This window comes from Melopsittacus undulatus, chromosome Z, assembly GCF_012275295.1.
Source record: "Melopsittacus undulatus isolate bMelUnd1 chromosome Z, bMelUnd1.mat.Z, whole genome shotgun sequence".
NCBI classification, from domain to species: Eukaryota; Metazoa; Chordata; class Aves; order Psittaciformes; family Psittaculidae; genus Melopsittacus; species Melopsittacus undulatus.
In genome coordinates this window covers 64,053,348-64,066,859 of record NC_047557.1, presented here as the reverse complement: position 1 = coordinate 64,066,859, position 13,512 = coordinate 64,053,348, and the positions used below count along the sequence as shown (strand labels likewise).

Sequence of the window (13,512 nt, the reverse complement as noted above, 5' to 3'; positions counted from 1 at the left end):
ATAGGAAATATTTTTTTTTAATTGTACGCTTAATAACTAACTGTGAGAAAAGAGGAAACAATATATTGAAAAATTAACTTTTGTTAAAGCATAGAAGGGATGCCGCCTTCATTTGGGGATATGCTATGGCCAACCAATAAATTTATGATTGCTCAGCCACCACTTGTCAATAGCATTGTAATAATTACATGATCTTCTACTGCAGTAAAGTTAAAAACCCTCTATGGGTTTAAAAAAGCATCAGCACCCATCCATGTACTTGATTTTGAACATGAGACACATTCTCTATAAAATATGGGATTAACAGAGTTTCATACCACCAGAAAACAGGACCAGCAGCCGGAAACAGCAGAAGTAATAGTTCTAAAACCAAAATCAATTCCATGAAGATATCTGTATTATTTGTTTACAAGTCTTATAGCTAAATGAAAACCTACATTAAGTAAACACGGGAAACATACAGTCAGCCATAACCTTGAATACATCACAAATAATGGGACAAAATAAACCAGTAAGATTAGTAGTACATTTTGTTTTGGGGTTTTTTATGTTCTTGGGGATAAACTGTCCTCTTAGAAAATAAAATTCCAACTGTAAACCTGTTGACTACTTTAAAACAAGAGCATTAATTATTTCATTTCAGGGCTCCTATGCATTATGCAATCAGCACAAACCCAATGTATTCAAATTCTTGCCAGAAGAAACTCATACAGGACGTGACAAAAAGTCTATCTGAATTTAGCATCCCTCCTCAAGCACAAATTCCCTCCCTATGTGTCCTTGCACATCCAGAATCTTCACTTCTGCATCATTTCTAAAATGACAGTAACCAGTTTCTAACTAGCTCACTTACAGACTTGAAAATCTTGGTCAAATAAATTTAAAGAAGAATGCTGCTTTTTTAGCTCCATGTTAGCATATCTGTGACCTTTTCCTTAGTGTCTTATAACATTAAGAGAAGGAAAAGCAGTAAGATGCTTCCATCCGAATTTTGCTACAGAAATACCAAATTCCTATGATATTTTCCTATTAATTTGCTTTTGCTTACATGAAGCATGGGAATCCTGCTAAGTGCTATGCTAATTGCTGAACTACATCACACATGACTCTGCTTTGCAACAGCACAGTTATATTACATCATTAAATAATGATGCCATTATAGAAAGAAATTACCCAGTTCTACACCAAAAAATAGTGCATGGACTATAAACAATACAGACTCCCTCAGTGGAAGACTCACTGGAGTCCTCATTCCTATAGCAATTTAGGATAATGTGAAGGAAAAAGATACAGTTTCATCTGCTGATATTTTTCTATTTAGAATTGCTTTCTGGCATAATTTCTGCAGCACATCCCTTAAAACAGTACTTATTTCTGCTCTTCTTCACTTTTAGCATATCCAGTAGCACTTAACCTCAACTACTGCTTATTCCATCAAGCATCTTCCCACTGGTATGCCTTCATTTAATTGCTTATAGATATCACTAGTTAGACAGTTAATATTTAATGCGCTACCATCAGTAGGCTTTAGGAGAAACATCCCACTGAAGTTAACAAGCCACAGAGATGTTAAAATTCCATCTTTATTTCAAGCTAACATTTGTCACGTTTTGTTAGCATGTGGAAACTTCTCTCTGCATCTAAAAGTATTTGTAGCATTTTCCCAAATGTTTTTGAAAGCCTAAATTACTTATACTAACTGAACCATGTATATGTACTATATAAACAAAACAGATTTATTTATAAAGACTCAAACTCCACTGCTATGTTTCCTGGTATTCTGTTTCAGTTAGTAAGGATTAGCCCACCAGCCTACATGACAATCCACTTTTATTAAAGAGATATGCAATTTTTTGTAGATATGTCCTAGTGGATAAATTTCCTTAGAAAAGTAAGGTCTATAATGAAGATGCAATCTAACATACAGAACACACTGTGCTAATACATGTACTCCAACCCACATATGTACCATTTTCTAAGGAGTGCTCTCCCGTTCACGGAAGCAGGGGAACAAAAAAAAAAACCAACCTCATAAGCCTTACCTTTCTGCAGACACTTTCAAAATTAATTTCTGTTCTAAGTGCAAGTCTGGTAACTTCATCTGGCTTTAATTCCTGTAGACAAAAGATGTATTTATTCTTCTTATGATCAGACTTTATGAAAGATGTTCTACTACTGAGAGTAATAGAGATTTTCAACAGCAAAATATGCAGAAGGGTGATTTTATTTACAGAAATATTTACATTGCCTGTGTGGTTGTGCTACAAATGAACTTCAAAATGCCCCACATCTTGGACTCTAAAGATATTATCAGAAATCATCAACATACGTGAATATACAAGTTTAAGACAATAACGATTTTGAGAAGAAAAAAAAATCTCTTTTCTGAAGAGTGACTACACATGCAGTTTTCATTCCCTGACTTTAGCATTTCCATTGGCAGCTGGAACAGAGGACTGAAAATCCTGGACAAGCAGATTTTGTTAAAAGCTGGTATTTTACAAAACATGTCCCCATGACTGATTTCTTGTTATTACAAAATAAATAGTTTATATATGTTGTATTACAAAACACACTATTAACCTTATCAAATTGAACTCACTGAATATTGTTTTTTCTTCCTAGGGCACTGCATCAAATAAATCATGTTATATACCAGTTGTTTGCCAGATGACTATTTCAAAAGCCGTTTAACTACAGTTACGAAGAGCCCAGATCACCTCCACACATTCATAGTTCTGAAAAATCAAAAACTTTGTACAAAGAAACATAGTTACTCGGATAGCTTTCACCTAGATCTAGCCTATATCACAGTGATGGTGATACTTCTTCAACACCTCAAGGAAATTATGTTTGCTGAATTTCTAAATCTCCAGGAAAGCAGTGAACACTTAAATATAAAGTATGGAGCAGCCTGCACACTTCCGCAGATGTAATGTTAAGAAAATTTCAGGAAAAATTAGGGCGCTTACTTTCTTATAGATGGTCATACTTTGCATTTCAAAATCATATGTTGTCCTTCCTTCTCTATGTTAGATACCATACCCACATCTTTAAGGTGTGGCATAAATTGCATGTCTTAAAGCTATAAGCAAGCATATAACAATGGGAATAAAGGAACAGCTGAAATTAAATTAACAGACCAAAAAAAAAAAAATTTTGTGAATGTCAGAAGAGCTTCCTCATAATGAGGTCTGAAAGTCTGCAAAATCATCTCCCAAAGGTACTGGTGGCAGCCCAATCACTTGAAGAACAGAATCCAGACTGGAAAAACACTGGTGGATGTAGGAAACAACCTCCCACTGGCAGATGGACAGTTGGATGACCTAATAGAATCTAGAGATGGAAAAGACCTATGATTCAGTTTTCCATGACTTTCCAAAGCATTTCACAGATGGTGAAAGCAGGACACTGTAGTTAAGTGACATGCTTACTGTCACATAGTTGGTTATGTTGGCAGCTACGAACAGAGCTCTGGAACCCAGTACTTTTCATTAAACCAAGCTGTTGCTTTATTTATTTATTTAAAAGGTAATTTATATAATCTTCATCCCAAATTAAGCTATTTCCTGTATCTTTAGGATTTAAATGCAATAACCTATTTCAGATTGAAGGCAGGCAAACTTCAGCAATACCTACACTGGAATGTCAAAGACTTAATTACTGCATGACAATCTTACAGAATTCCATTAACACTGCAGGACCATGCATAATAAGAGAGAAAGAATTACTATCTGGAATGTGAAGTCATGAATGGAGCCTCACTGAAATGCTTGGTATAACGAACAAGGCCAAGAACCTCCTGTTAAGGCTTAAACCCCAAAATTTATAAAGCATCTCCTTTACCTCTCTTAGATTTAAGGTAATACAAGCATTTTTGACTTATATATAGACTTTAGGAGCATCCTGGTTTTGTAAAAGCAGCCATGTAAGTCGTTATTGGAATAAATGGACCTTTCCCTGACTCAAAAAAAGAACCCTTGTATTAAATATATTTTATGAAATCTTCTTTCACATATTACGTTAAGGGATGGTTTAAGTGGCTGCCACCTCCAGCATCTCTAGGATCAGTCCAGGGATGTCCCAGTCCTCCTGCTGAAGCCCTGCCTGGCGCATCCAACAACCTGGAGGTCTCCATCCCAGTTCTGTAGATGTGGCAGTTGCTTTCTCATTGGCAGGTACAAACAGCTGTGAAGCTCAGCTATGCAGCTATCTGCCACAGACAAGGCACTGTCTTCAACAGCACCCACATGTAACACACCCAGGACTCACAAGAACCTAAGTACAGCTAGCCAAGCCCTCTTTCTCCTTTTCATGTGGTTGGGATTAGAAGTATGCCCCTTCCCACCCCCTCCAGATTCATGAGCACATGCACATTTATGGATCTCTCAAGTATCAGCACAGCATATGCCTCTGTCCATCTAATACACCTTTGCCTTAGGTCCAGAGCCCTTTCACATATTTCTTGGGCCTCCTAGTTGCTGGCTGGAAGCAAGCTGCTACCAGGCAGATACATGCCCTCACACAGCTACTCTTGTCTTAAAGGCATCTCATGCTCACTCACTCCTCCCAAAGACCAGCAAGGCCCTCAACCCACCTGACATCCCTTCCGAAACCCAGTGCCTCCCACTAACTGCTTGTTCAACTTAAACTAGTGAATTATACTAGTCAGAAGCACAGAAGTGGGATAAAACCATGTGAGAGTACAGACACTCTGCCTTGCCCCATCAGTAGCAGGCACCAAACACACAGGTTGCGAACTGTGGTCCCAGTTCAGATGCTGTGCCAAGAGCCTCATTTGCTTCACTTGCCACTGAAGAAAGTGAATCTCACCCAGCTGCACGCAGGACACACACTGTCCCTGCCCTTCCCAGCTCGGATACATGCTGCTACTGACCCTGTGTGGTTGGAACCAAGACCATCAACTGTTCCTGCTGCTGACACTGCAGGCTCAGGGCACCTACATTCCAGGTCTGATTCTAGCTGCTGGCTCAGTATCCACTTATGCCAGTCTTCCCCATAGCTGGCACCTAGTCCTTAAGAACATTAGCACACACAAAGGATAAAGAGTGAGATTACACAGAGAAAAGACTTATAAAAAGATGAGAGACTGGCAATCAGACACAAAACATAGTCAGATCAGTGTACTGACTGGCACCAGTCGGGACTGGCCCCTCCAATTCCTGCTCCCACCTATGCCCCCTCAACATTGTTTTGCATAGTCCACAGGTCTTCCCATATCTCAAAATCCTCACATTCCTATTGCTTCCAATTCTTATCAGTTACAAAATCGAGGCTAACCTTCCCCAGAGCAATACCAATAGTTTTCTAACAGCCCATGACTTAGTGCTGGAGACTTTTTGTCACTGTCTCTGTTACCCCTTGTCCACTAGCTCTACTCCTCTGCATTTTTATTCAATCCTTCCCCCTTCACTTATTATCCCCTCAGCATTGAAAGGTCCACTACTGGAGGCTAATAATGAAGACTAATCTTAGTACCTTCAACATGCTCTCATGTATCATAGCTGCTTTCTGAAATTATGTTAATACTTGGTATCATAACATCCTGTCCACAATAATCAAAGATTAGGGCAATACAGACAAAGCCCCCCTGTCAACCAACACACACAAACTCATCTCTGGCAAACATTTTAAACAACCCTCAATTTTTTCTTCTTTTCTTAAAAAGCCATCAAAATAAAGTCCTGACTGCCCTTAAGGCTTGATGAAAAACAAGTATTGGGCATAACAGTCACTTTTCCCCCGTATGCTGACAATGTTTTCTTTGTGGGAAAAAAACTACAATTACAAGCACTACTGACTGTCAGATATGCTACCAGCACTGATGGCACTAGTGTCCTAGCTGGCAAATGCTGGTGCACTTATGGATTATGTGTAGTAAGTAACATGGGGCACAGATTGTTTTCTGAAACAGCCAGTGCTATGTGTCATGTACAGTCAGTAACTATGGGCGGACAAAGACTGGCCTCAGTTGGGAAAAGGGAGTGCTGGGGCACAAGAAGGGATATGATGGCATGCAGAAGAGGCAGATTTGGGCAACCATGCAGCTCTATCCCACCATCTAGTACCAGAGGCAGTAAGGTCACCCCATTACTTACAGAAACTTAGAAGAGTAGAGCCTTCTTGTTGTAGTTGTTACCTCTGTTTTAATCATGAACTTCTTCTATAAATTGTAACTGCCTACACAGAAAGGCAAGGCTATTTTAGACAGAAATATGCCAAACATAAATGGCATCTGAAAATACGATTTCATGCCAATATTGATCATGGTTGCTCAGATGACACTACCTATGCTATACTGGGGAAGATACAAAAGAACTCCTGCTGGATGAGGTTTTGACACATCTCAGAAATGAGGATTATTCACATAAAATGTATTGCCAGCTATGGTGTCTAATGCAGTTTTAGATGACTTAGGGTTTAAAAAAAAAAGTTTGCCAGTAGTGGCCTGTGGAAGCAATTTATGAGTCCTCACATATTAAAAATAATCCAGTTTCAATTTTGTTTTGACTAGTATTTTCCTTCTACCTTTATCATACAATTTAAATCACTGTCCTCCTTATTTTTCACACTCTCTTAGCTGTATGAGTGTTAAACCTCTCCGTACGAAATCACTCCATTTACATCATCTTTATGACACGATTTCTGTCTTTAAAAAAAGAGGGATTTCTATAAAGAACAGGTAGTAGAATCAGGGTATATACAACCAGAAAACAATACCCATACCGAAAAATCATCATTTGTATCCCTGAACACGTGTTTGAGACTACTTTCTTGAAAAGTTTCTTATATTTTTTTTCTACAGGATTCCGTCTGACTTTGCTGTTTCCTGCCATTTTTCTACGTTCCTTAGTGAGGAGAAAGGCATAGGAAAAAACCACAAACCCTACCAGGAAGAATGGTGAGTCAACCTGGGCAAAGCAGAGATCTGATATGCTGAGTAGGTTCAGCATATCTCATCTCTCATTTCTTTACCTAAGCATTTTAGAAATTTCTGTGCATCTCTTTCAAGTGTTACAGCTAAATGCTCTGAATTGCATTTTATTTAAATTTAGCATTAACTTGCTAAATTAAGTTAATCAGCTTGGGAGGCACAGAAAGGCACTTCTGTGTAGTATGGGCAGGATTCTGTAAACTGGAGGAGCTGACATACTGAATTTTCATAGCACACCCTCTGTCCTAAGCTTCAAGTGTAGTTCACCCAAGAGCAAGTCCTCATTTAAGCTGCATTGGCCAGTGGCTGAACTGATCTATTTCTAGGACTGGTGGGTGCAGGGCTTTTGGGGGTTTCTTAGTAACTGTTCTTAAAAGAAGAAGAATTAAAAAAAAAAAGGTCAGGAAAACTTTTAGCATCGAGGTATTCAGAAACTCACTTGACTCGTGAGGGCTCTAATATTCTGAACAAGTGACTTGGCAGTCTGCATACCTTCCTAATTTTCTGGTCACCAGTCAAATTCAGACCTGTGACAGGACAGGCCCTAACAACACTGGTCCTACACTCCCTCTAAATCAATCCAACTCTGATGTACTTAAAGTGTCTGAAGTCTGTTGCAACAGGAGGCAATGGCAGGTGTCTTTAGACATGAAAAGCTGAAATGCTGGATCAAATTCCAGATGAAAAAAGTACGATTTTTATTTGCTACGCTTTCAGATCATGCTGTATTTTTAGTAGAAATGTATGGGCACAGAGACTAGAGGTTTCAAGGGGCAACTAGCAAGAGAATTTTTAGTATCTAGCAGTGTTACTATATCCATTCAAATCAATGTATTATTATTATTGGAACACTTTAATGATTATCCAATCTATTTCTTAGCACTAAGTAAAAAAAAAATTGTGTGGTTACATCATTCAGGCGTTCTCATGATGTCATTTGGCCAGAAGAGATAAATAGGATTTGGGGATTGTCACAATCAACAAAGCAGGAACTCATTAAAACGAAAGTCTGAATCTTTAGGTGTCAAAAGCTTTACTGCAGAAGATGCAGTCACAAACAAGTAGTAAACACAGCGTTCCAAGTTTACTAAACATCAGGTTAGAGAAATCTGAGACAAATCAGTAAACCTCTCTGGCAGGACTTCACGCAATTTAAAGGTAATGGATAAAGATGAGAGTGATCTGGATTGCCTGGCTTTCATTGAGGGGAAAAAGGTAAAGCCAAATGGAAGATTAAATTTCCAGCAGCAAGAAAGGCTCTTTGTCTAGAATGAGAGTTCTCTCCCTTTATGATATTACCAAGACAGATACTGCATCCCATTTTCTTCCTATGTTAAAAATTGTGGTTATAAAATGAGAACAAATGCAGAAAAGACTTTCAAAGGTTACACAGAGACAAATTTTCATTCTGTGGTAGATGAAGTTTGGGACATTTAATTACTCAAAAGGGGCTTAAGAGTTGACCTGTTAATAGTTGGTAAGTCCTGGCAGAAAGGAAGACAGCTACTTGAAAGTGCTTAACTTTTTCTGTTGGTAAAATTAGGTATTTTATAATAAAACAGACATCTTGGTATAGCACTAATCTGCTTAATAAGGTTATTAATAAATTTAAGTAACACTTAACTAGACAATATCAGATTTTCTTACCAGTTTAAATTTTCTGTCCTGCTGTTTTGTTTATTAATTTTATCCAAATTCCCCTCCTGGCAATACTACTAATCTTGGTTTCTCATCTGGTAAAATGGGAGCTTGGAAAGATACAGCGGGACAGGGAGGGGGATAGCTGGTTTTGTGTTTTGTTTTTCTTACATTGGCAGAGTGCCATTTAGTTTGTTATGGTGGTCCACTAACGAGACTTACATCTGTATAAATTCTTGTGTCTGTATGTGTGTGTATATATGTAACTGCCAAATGATTTAGATTTATAAACTGTCAGGGGAAAAGTGTGTCACTTTTTCTTCATAATCAGTTTGATATAACCAGTTATAGTACTGCATTTCTTGAAAATAGGCTTTCATAGATGAAACAAACTTGTAATCTTATCATGGATTTAGTTTCTTTTTGAAAAGCATATAAACTTTCAGGTAAACCACGGCTGATTTATTTAATTGCTTTGAAGATACCACATTTTTGTGGACTTTCATAATGGTATTATTTACAGTAAGACTCAAAGACTACTCATGCTCAGAATGATCTTTTGCAGACTTAGGAGAACAAATTGGTTATGACAGGAAGCCGCCCAGTGATTAAATTATAGCAGGAAAAAAAAGAAGCTAAAGACGTGTTCTTCCTGGCAAGATAACACTGAAGATTTTCATTGTTTGTGCATATTTACACCACAGCCTGCACCTTCCAGATAGAGCAAGTGAGGATGGCTGTTTGGGAGCTACTGTCATGACTTCTTTGGTGACTTGCTGGCACCTCACTGGCACAAACCCTTGCTTTTTAAACAGATGGACACAAAATCTAAGTCACACAGAAAAGCTTAAAAAAATACACAGTACTCTACTGGGTGCTAACAGATACCACAGAAGATAGTAATTGGCCACTGTGGTGATGTGGTTTGATAAAATTTCAAAGTATACGGATGCACAGATTTAGCTTTCCATAGAAGTAAAGTTTTACTGTAAATACCTGTGTCATAAAGAACAGACAACTACAGGAAAGCAAAACCACAACAAAACCAGATTCCATAGATCTTTTTTTGTTCCATCAGTCTAGCCAAAAAAGCTTTTCCCAGAAACCTGACTCGATGACTTGATTCTATATCATCACATACTGAACCAGAGGTTTTACCCAGGGGAAATGAAGATATTTTCTCTTTAATTGCAGACAAATAAAGTGAATTATAATTTAAATACATTTCCCTGTATCATTAGGGCTTAAGATTATTATTATGTCCTACAGTAATTATAGTATTTTTCACTTATTGAATACCTAGATTCTGTATTACAAAGAGGAAGGGAAGCATAAAAAGAAAGGGTTGTACTATTGCTCATTTTCCTAAAGTATACACTGAAGAAAATTTCATGTGTTTTAATGACTTTGCATGTTTTATCAATTGCCTTACATTTTTCAAAAGCTATATAAAATTTAATACTGTTTTATCCTGCCTGTTATTTTAGTAAATGACCTCAAAATAAAAAATAACCTTCCCTTGAAATCATTAATTATCAGCCCCATTGGATCAATAACAACTTGGGCAGGAATTCTACAGAACAGATTAAAGAAAAATAGTAAAACTTAATTCTCATTTTAAAACAAGTAAGTCACTAGAGGAAATTATCAGAACTTCCCCCAGGAATGAAAGCTGTAGAAATATCTTATTTTAAAGGAATATATGGCATTTGGTTTTGATACGAATTAACTATTACTATCCTGCTTAAAAAAAAAAAAAGTCACTCCAAAATTTAATCATTGGGAATGCAAGATGTATTTTGAGTGGAACTTGCCTAGCAATTGTTCTTTTGTAAACTACACTGGTGTCAGGTTTTTGCTGGCACCAATTTTAAACATTACTAAATGTCTACAGTATTGCTGTCTCAGTTTAGATCCAAGTGAAATTCAATGTCAACCTGTGAGTTTTCATCTACTAAGTTTCACACTACAAAGCTTATTGCTTTTTATTATTCCTTGGAAAGTTAGTTATTAAAATACTCATCAAACAAGACTACACAATATTCCTCTAAACATCATTTCATCCAAATGGTTACCTTCCTCTAGCTAAATATCCTTACTCTCCTACACTGTACAAGCTCTCTTAAAAGCAGAGCACACAGCTGAGGCAGACTACTTATTCATGCAGTATAGTAACAAAACTAAATGAAAAAATAGCTCCCCAAAAGAAGACTTAACATCCCTAGTTTAAGCTGTTGTAAAATACTCAAACTTTATTCGGCAAGTATAGACTGCTCTTTTCTGCCACGTTTATAAACTAATTTAATATTTCAAGAGGTATGCAAGTCAAATGCCAGCAATTACATCAGTCTACTGAGATGAACACTGTGAACTCGGCATTTTATTTAGTCAATTACATTAAATGAATTGTTTAATTTTGGAGGTTCCCCTCTGATTCAGAAGCCACATTCAGGAAGCAACAGACACTGCTTTCATCATAGAACATATGAAAAAAAAAAGTTAGCAAACCTGTAATCTTGTGACAATTTCAGAAGTAGAAGGTACTATGAAAGTAAATGTCAATTACAAGCATTCAAAAGAAAAGTTACAAAAATGGAAAGCACGAGTTCACTGAATTATTCAGTACAGCAAGCATGATGATGCCAAAATTACCATTATTTGAACATTTTTCTTCAACTATCTTCTAGCTCTGACTGTCAGTGTTCACTTGCACTAGTACAATCTGTAATTTCACTCTGTACTGGCAATTTGTTCCACACCGCTCTTCTAATATTAAAATAACAACCACATGCAATTTCAGGGTTAACATATTTCCAAGCAGTCCTGTGTTGGCTGGAACTGTCTTCGGTCTGGAATTACTATCCCCGGTATTCACAACCCTTGCCAGTATAGCTGGTTGCCAGATGAACTGTTTTTGTAAAAATTCAAAGAAAAACAGCGTTACTTGCCAGAAGGGGACGCTATGCACAATTAACAGAAAGCTGCCTCCTCCATTTGGCCTCGTTTCTTCCAGAAGGAGCTTAAGCCACCAAGAAAGCAACCAGAAAAAAGATGTGCTGTATCCTCAGTGTTCCTAATGAACACAGTGACTGACAAATTAGTTCAATCCAGCTAAAAATCTCCACCACTAGATTCTGGTTTGAAATAGATACGGAAATGGAAATGAAAACAGAAGAACATGAGAGATGCAGGAAGAGGTAGAAGAGCATGAATACACGAAGTGATACATACACAGCCCCTTTTTGTCTGCTTCCAGAGAGTGTAAAGTTCTAGGATTAGACACAATGGAGAAAAAATTTCCTTCCTCCATTCACTTTCCCCCTATGCACTTATCTCCAGGAAAAGTACTCCTCCTGCAGTCTTTTCTTAAACTGTCCCTGGAAACAAATACATTACTTTTTGTCCTTTCCAAGAGATCTTGAAACTTGAGCAAGACAAACCTGTGATCTTACTTGTTCAAGGTGAGGGGTAAAGTTAGAAAGAAGAGATCTGGCAACAAAACATGGAAAAAAAAAAAAAGATTTGTTTTCTTTTGCTCCAGTACCTGCAGATTTTCAAAAATGGCTGCTGAAAGCAAAGTACTGGTATACAAAGTGCAAAAGAACTATCCAGGACAAATACATGAGTCGTGTAAACATCCAACATCAACAGTTCACCTTGTATCCTAGGGAATCCTATTGCAATTTTGTTACACCATCTGTATATGCTCTGCCATATCTCTTATCATTCTTGACACTTTTCTCTATACTTTTACTAGCTTTTCTTTTCTTCCCCCAGCCTTTTTTTCTCTCCAAGTACACTAAAAAGACTTATGCAGTGTATGATAAAACCATCGATTTAAATAGGAACAGATTGTCTTCTGTCTGAAGACACAGCATACCAATACAGCATTTTCACACAGGTATCTGTGGCAACTCCAATAACCACCTCCTTACTGGTAGTAGCAAATTTGATCTGGTGAAAATGAACCATTGGAAATATAATTCTCACCACCACCACATGCATTAGTTTGGACTTACCACTCCTGAATTTCTTCAATCATTTTATTGTCCTGTCAGCTTCACAATATAATTTTGCGGCATTTTAGTGTTGGCATTTACACTGTCCTAAAATTTTGGGTGATCAAGCTCTGTCATTCATTCTCTTTTTCTGAATAATTTCCAGCACTGATTTCCAGCAACTCCACTGTTAGCTCCCCAGAACTATGAAAGCTAACCATCTACACGTCTCTTAGGACTTATGTTTAACTCTGTGACTAAAAGAAGATCATTCACATCCATGAACAGCTTTAAAAAGCCAGAACAGAACAACCCAAACTAAACCACAAAAAAAAACCAACCCCAAAAACAAACTAACAAAAAAAAAAAAACCAAAACACAAACCCTGCCATAGGTTTTGGTGGAAGCTAGACAATGGCTTTTTGGAAATAAACCAAGATACAGACTCAATGAGCAACATCCATTATGTACTTTTTCCTTCAAAGAACTCCTGCTGATTTGCAAGGCATGGCTTTCATCTAGTAAAGGTACAATTATTCTGCCTCATCCTATTCATCCATGTGCTCACTAAATCCATTCTTTAATAAAAGTGCCAATGAGTCTGTCCAGCACTGAAGTCATATCTACATTAGTATTACATTCTCAGAACCAATTTAATGTATTTTTATTTTTCTTTTTTTTTTTTTTGTAAGCAGGGAGCAACCATGAGGAAATAAGATTTTACACACAAAAGCATTAACTCGGATAAGAAGTCATAGCAGCTGCAGTCACCATTCTGAATTAATTAGTTTCCAAGTGACTATATTTTCCCCGCAACCTCTCTAATTAGAAGTAAAACATTTAGTACAGTATTCAAGAATAACTTCTTTTGCATCTGTGAAGAACAAAAGATCCAATTTCTGTGACATATTTCTTTGGAAT

The 13,512-nt window shown here is 37.2% G+C and overlaps 1 protein-coding gene across 2 annotated transcripts in view; it reads right to left on the bottom strand.

Moving 5' to 3' along the window:
• The window catches only part of SRFBP1 (serum response factor binding protein 1), a 77,613-nt gene that overhangs the window by 22,146 nt on the left and 41,955 nt on the right, over positions 1-13,512 (bottom strand). For both annotated transcript variants that reach the window (XM_031043123.2, XM_031043124.2), the window contains exon 4: positions 2,043-2,114. In XM_031043123.2, coding sequence (XP_030898983.2) covers positions 2,043-2,114 — 72 coding nt within the window. The remainder of the gene's footprint in view (positions 1-2,042; positions 2,115-13,512) is intronic.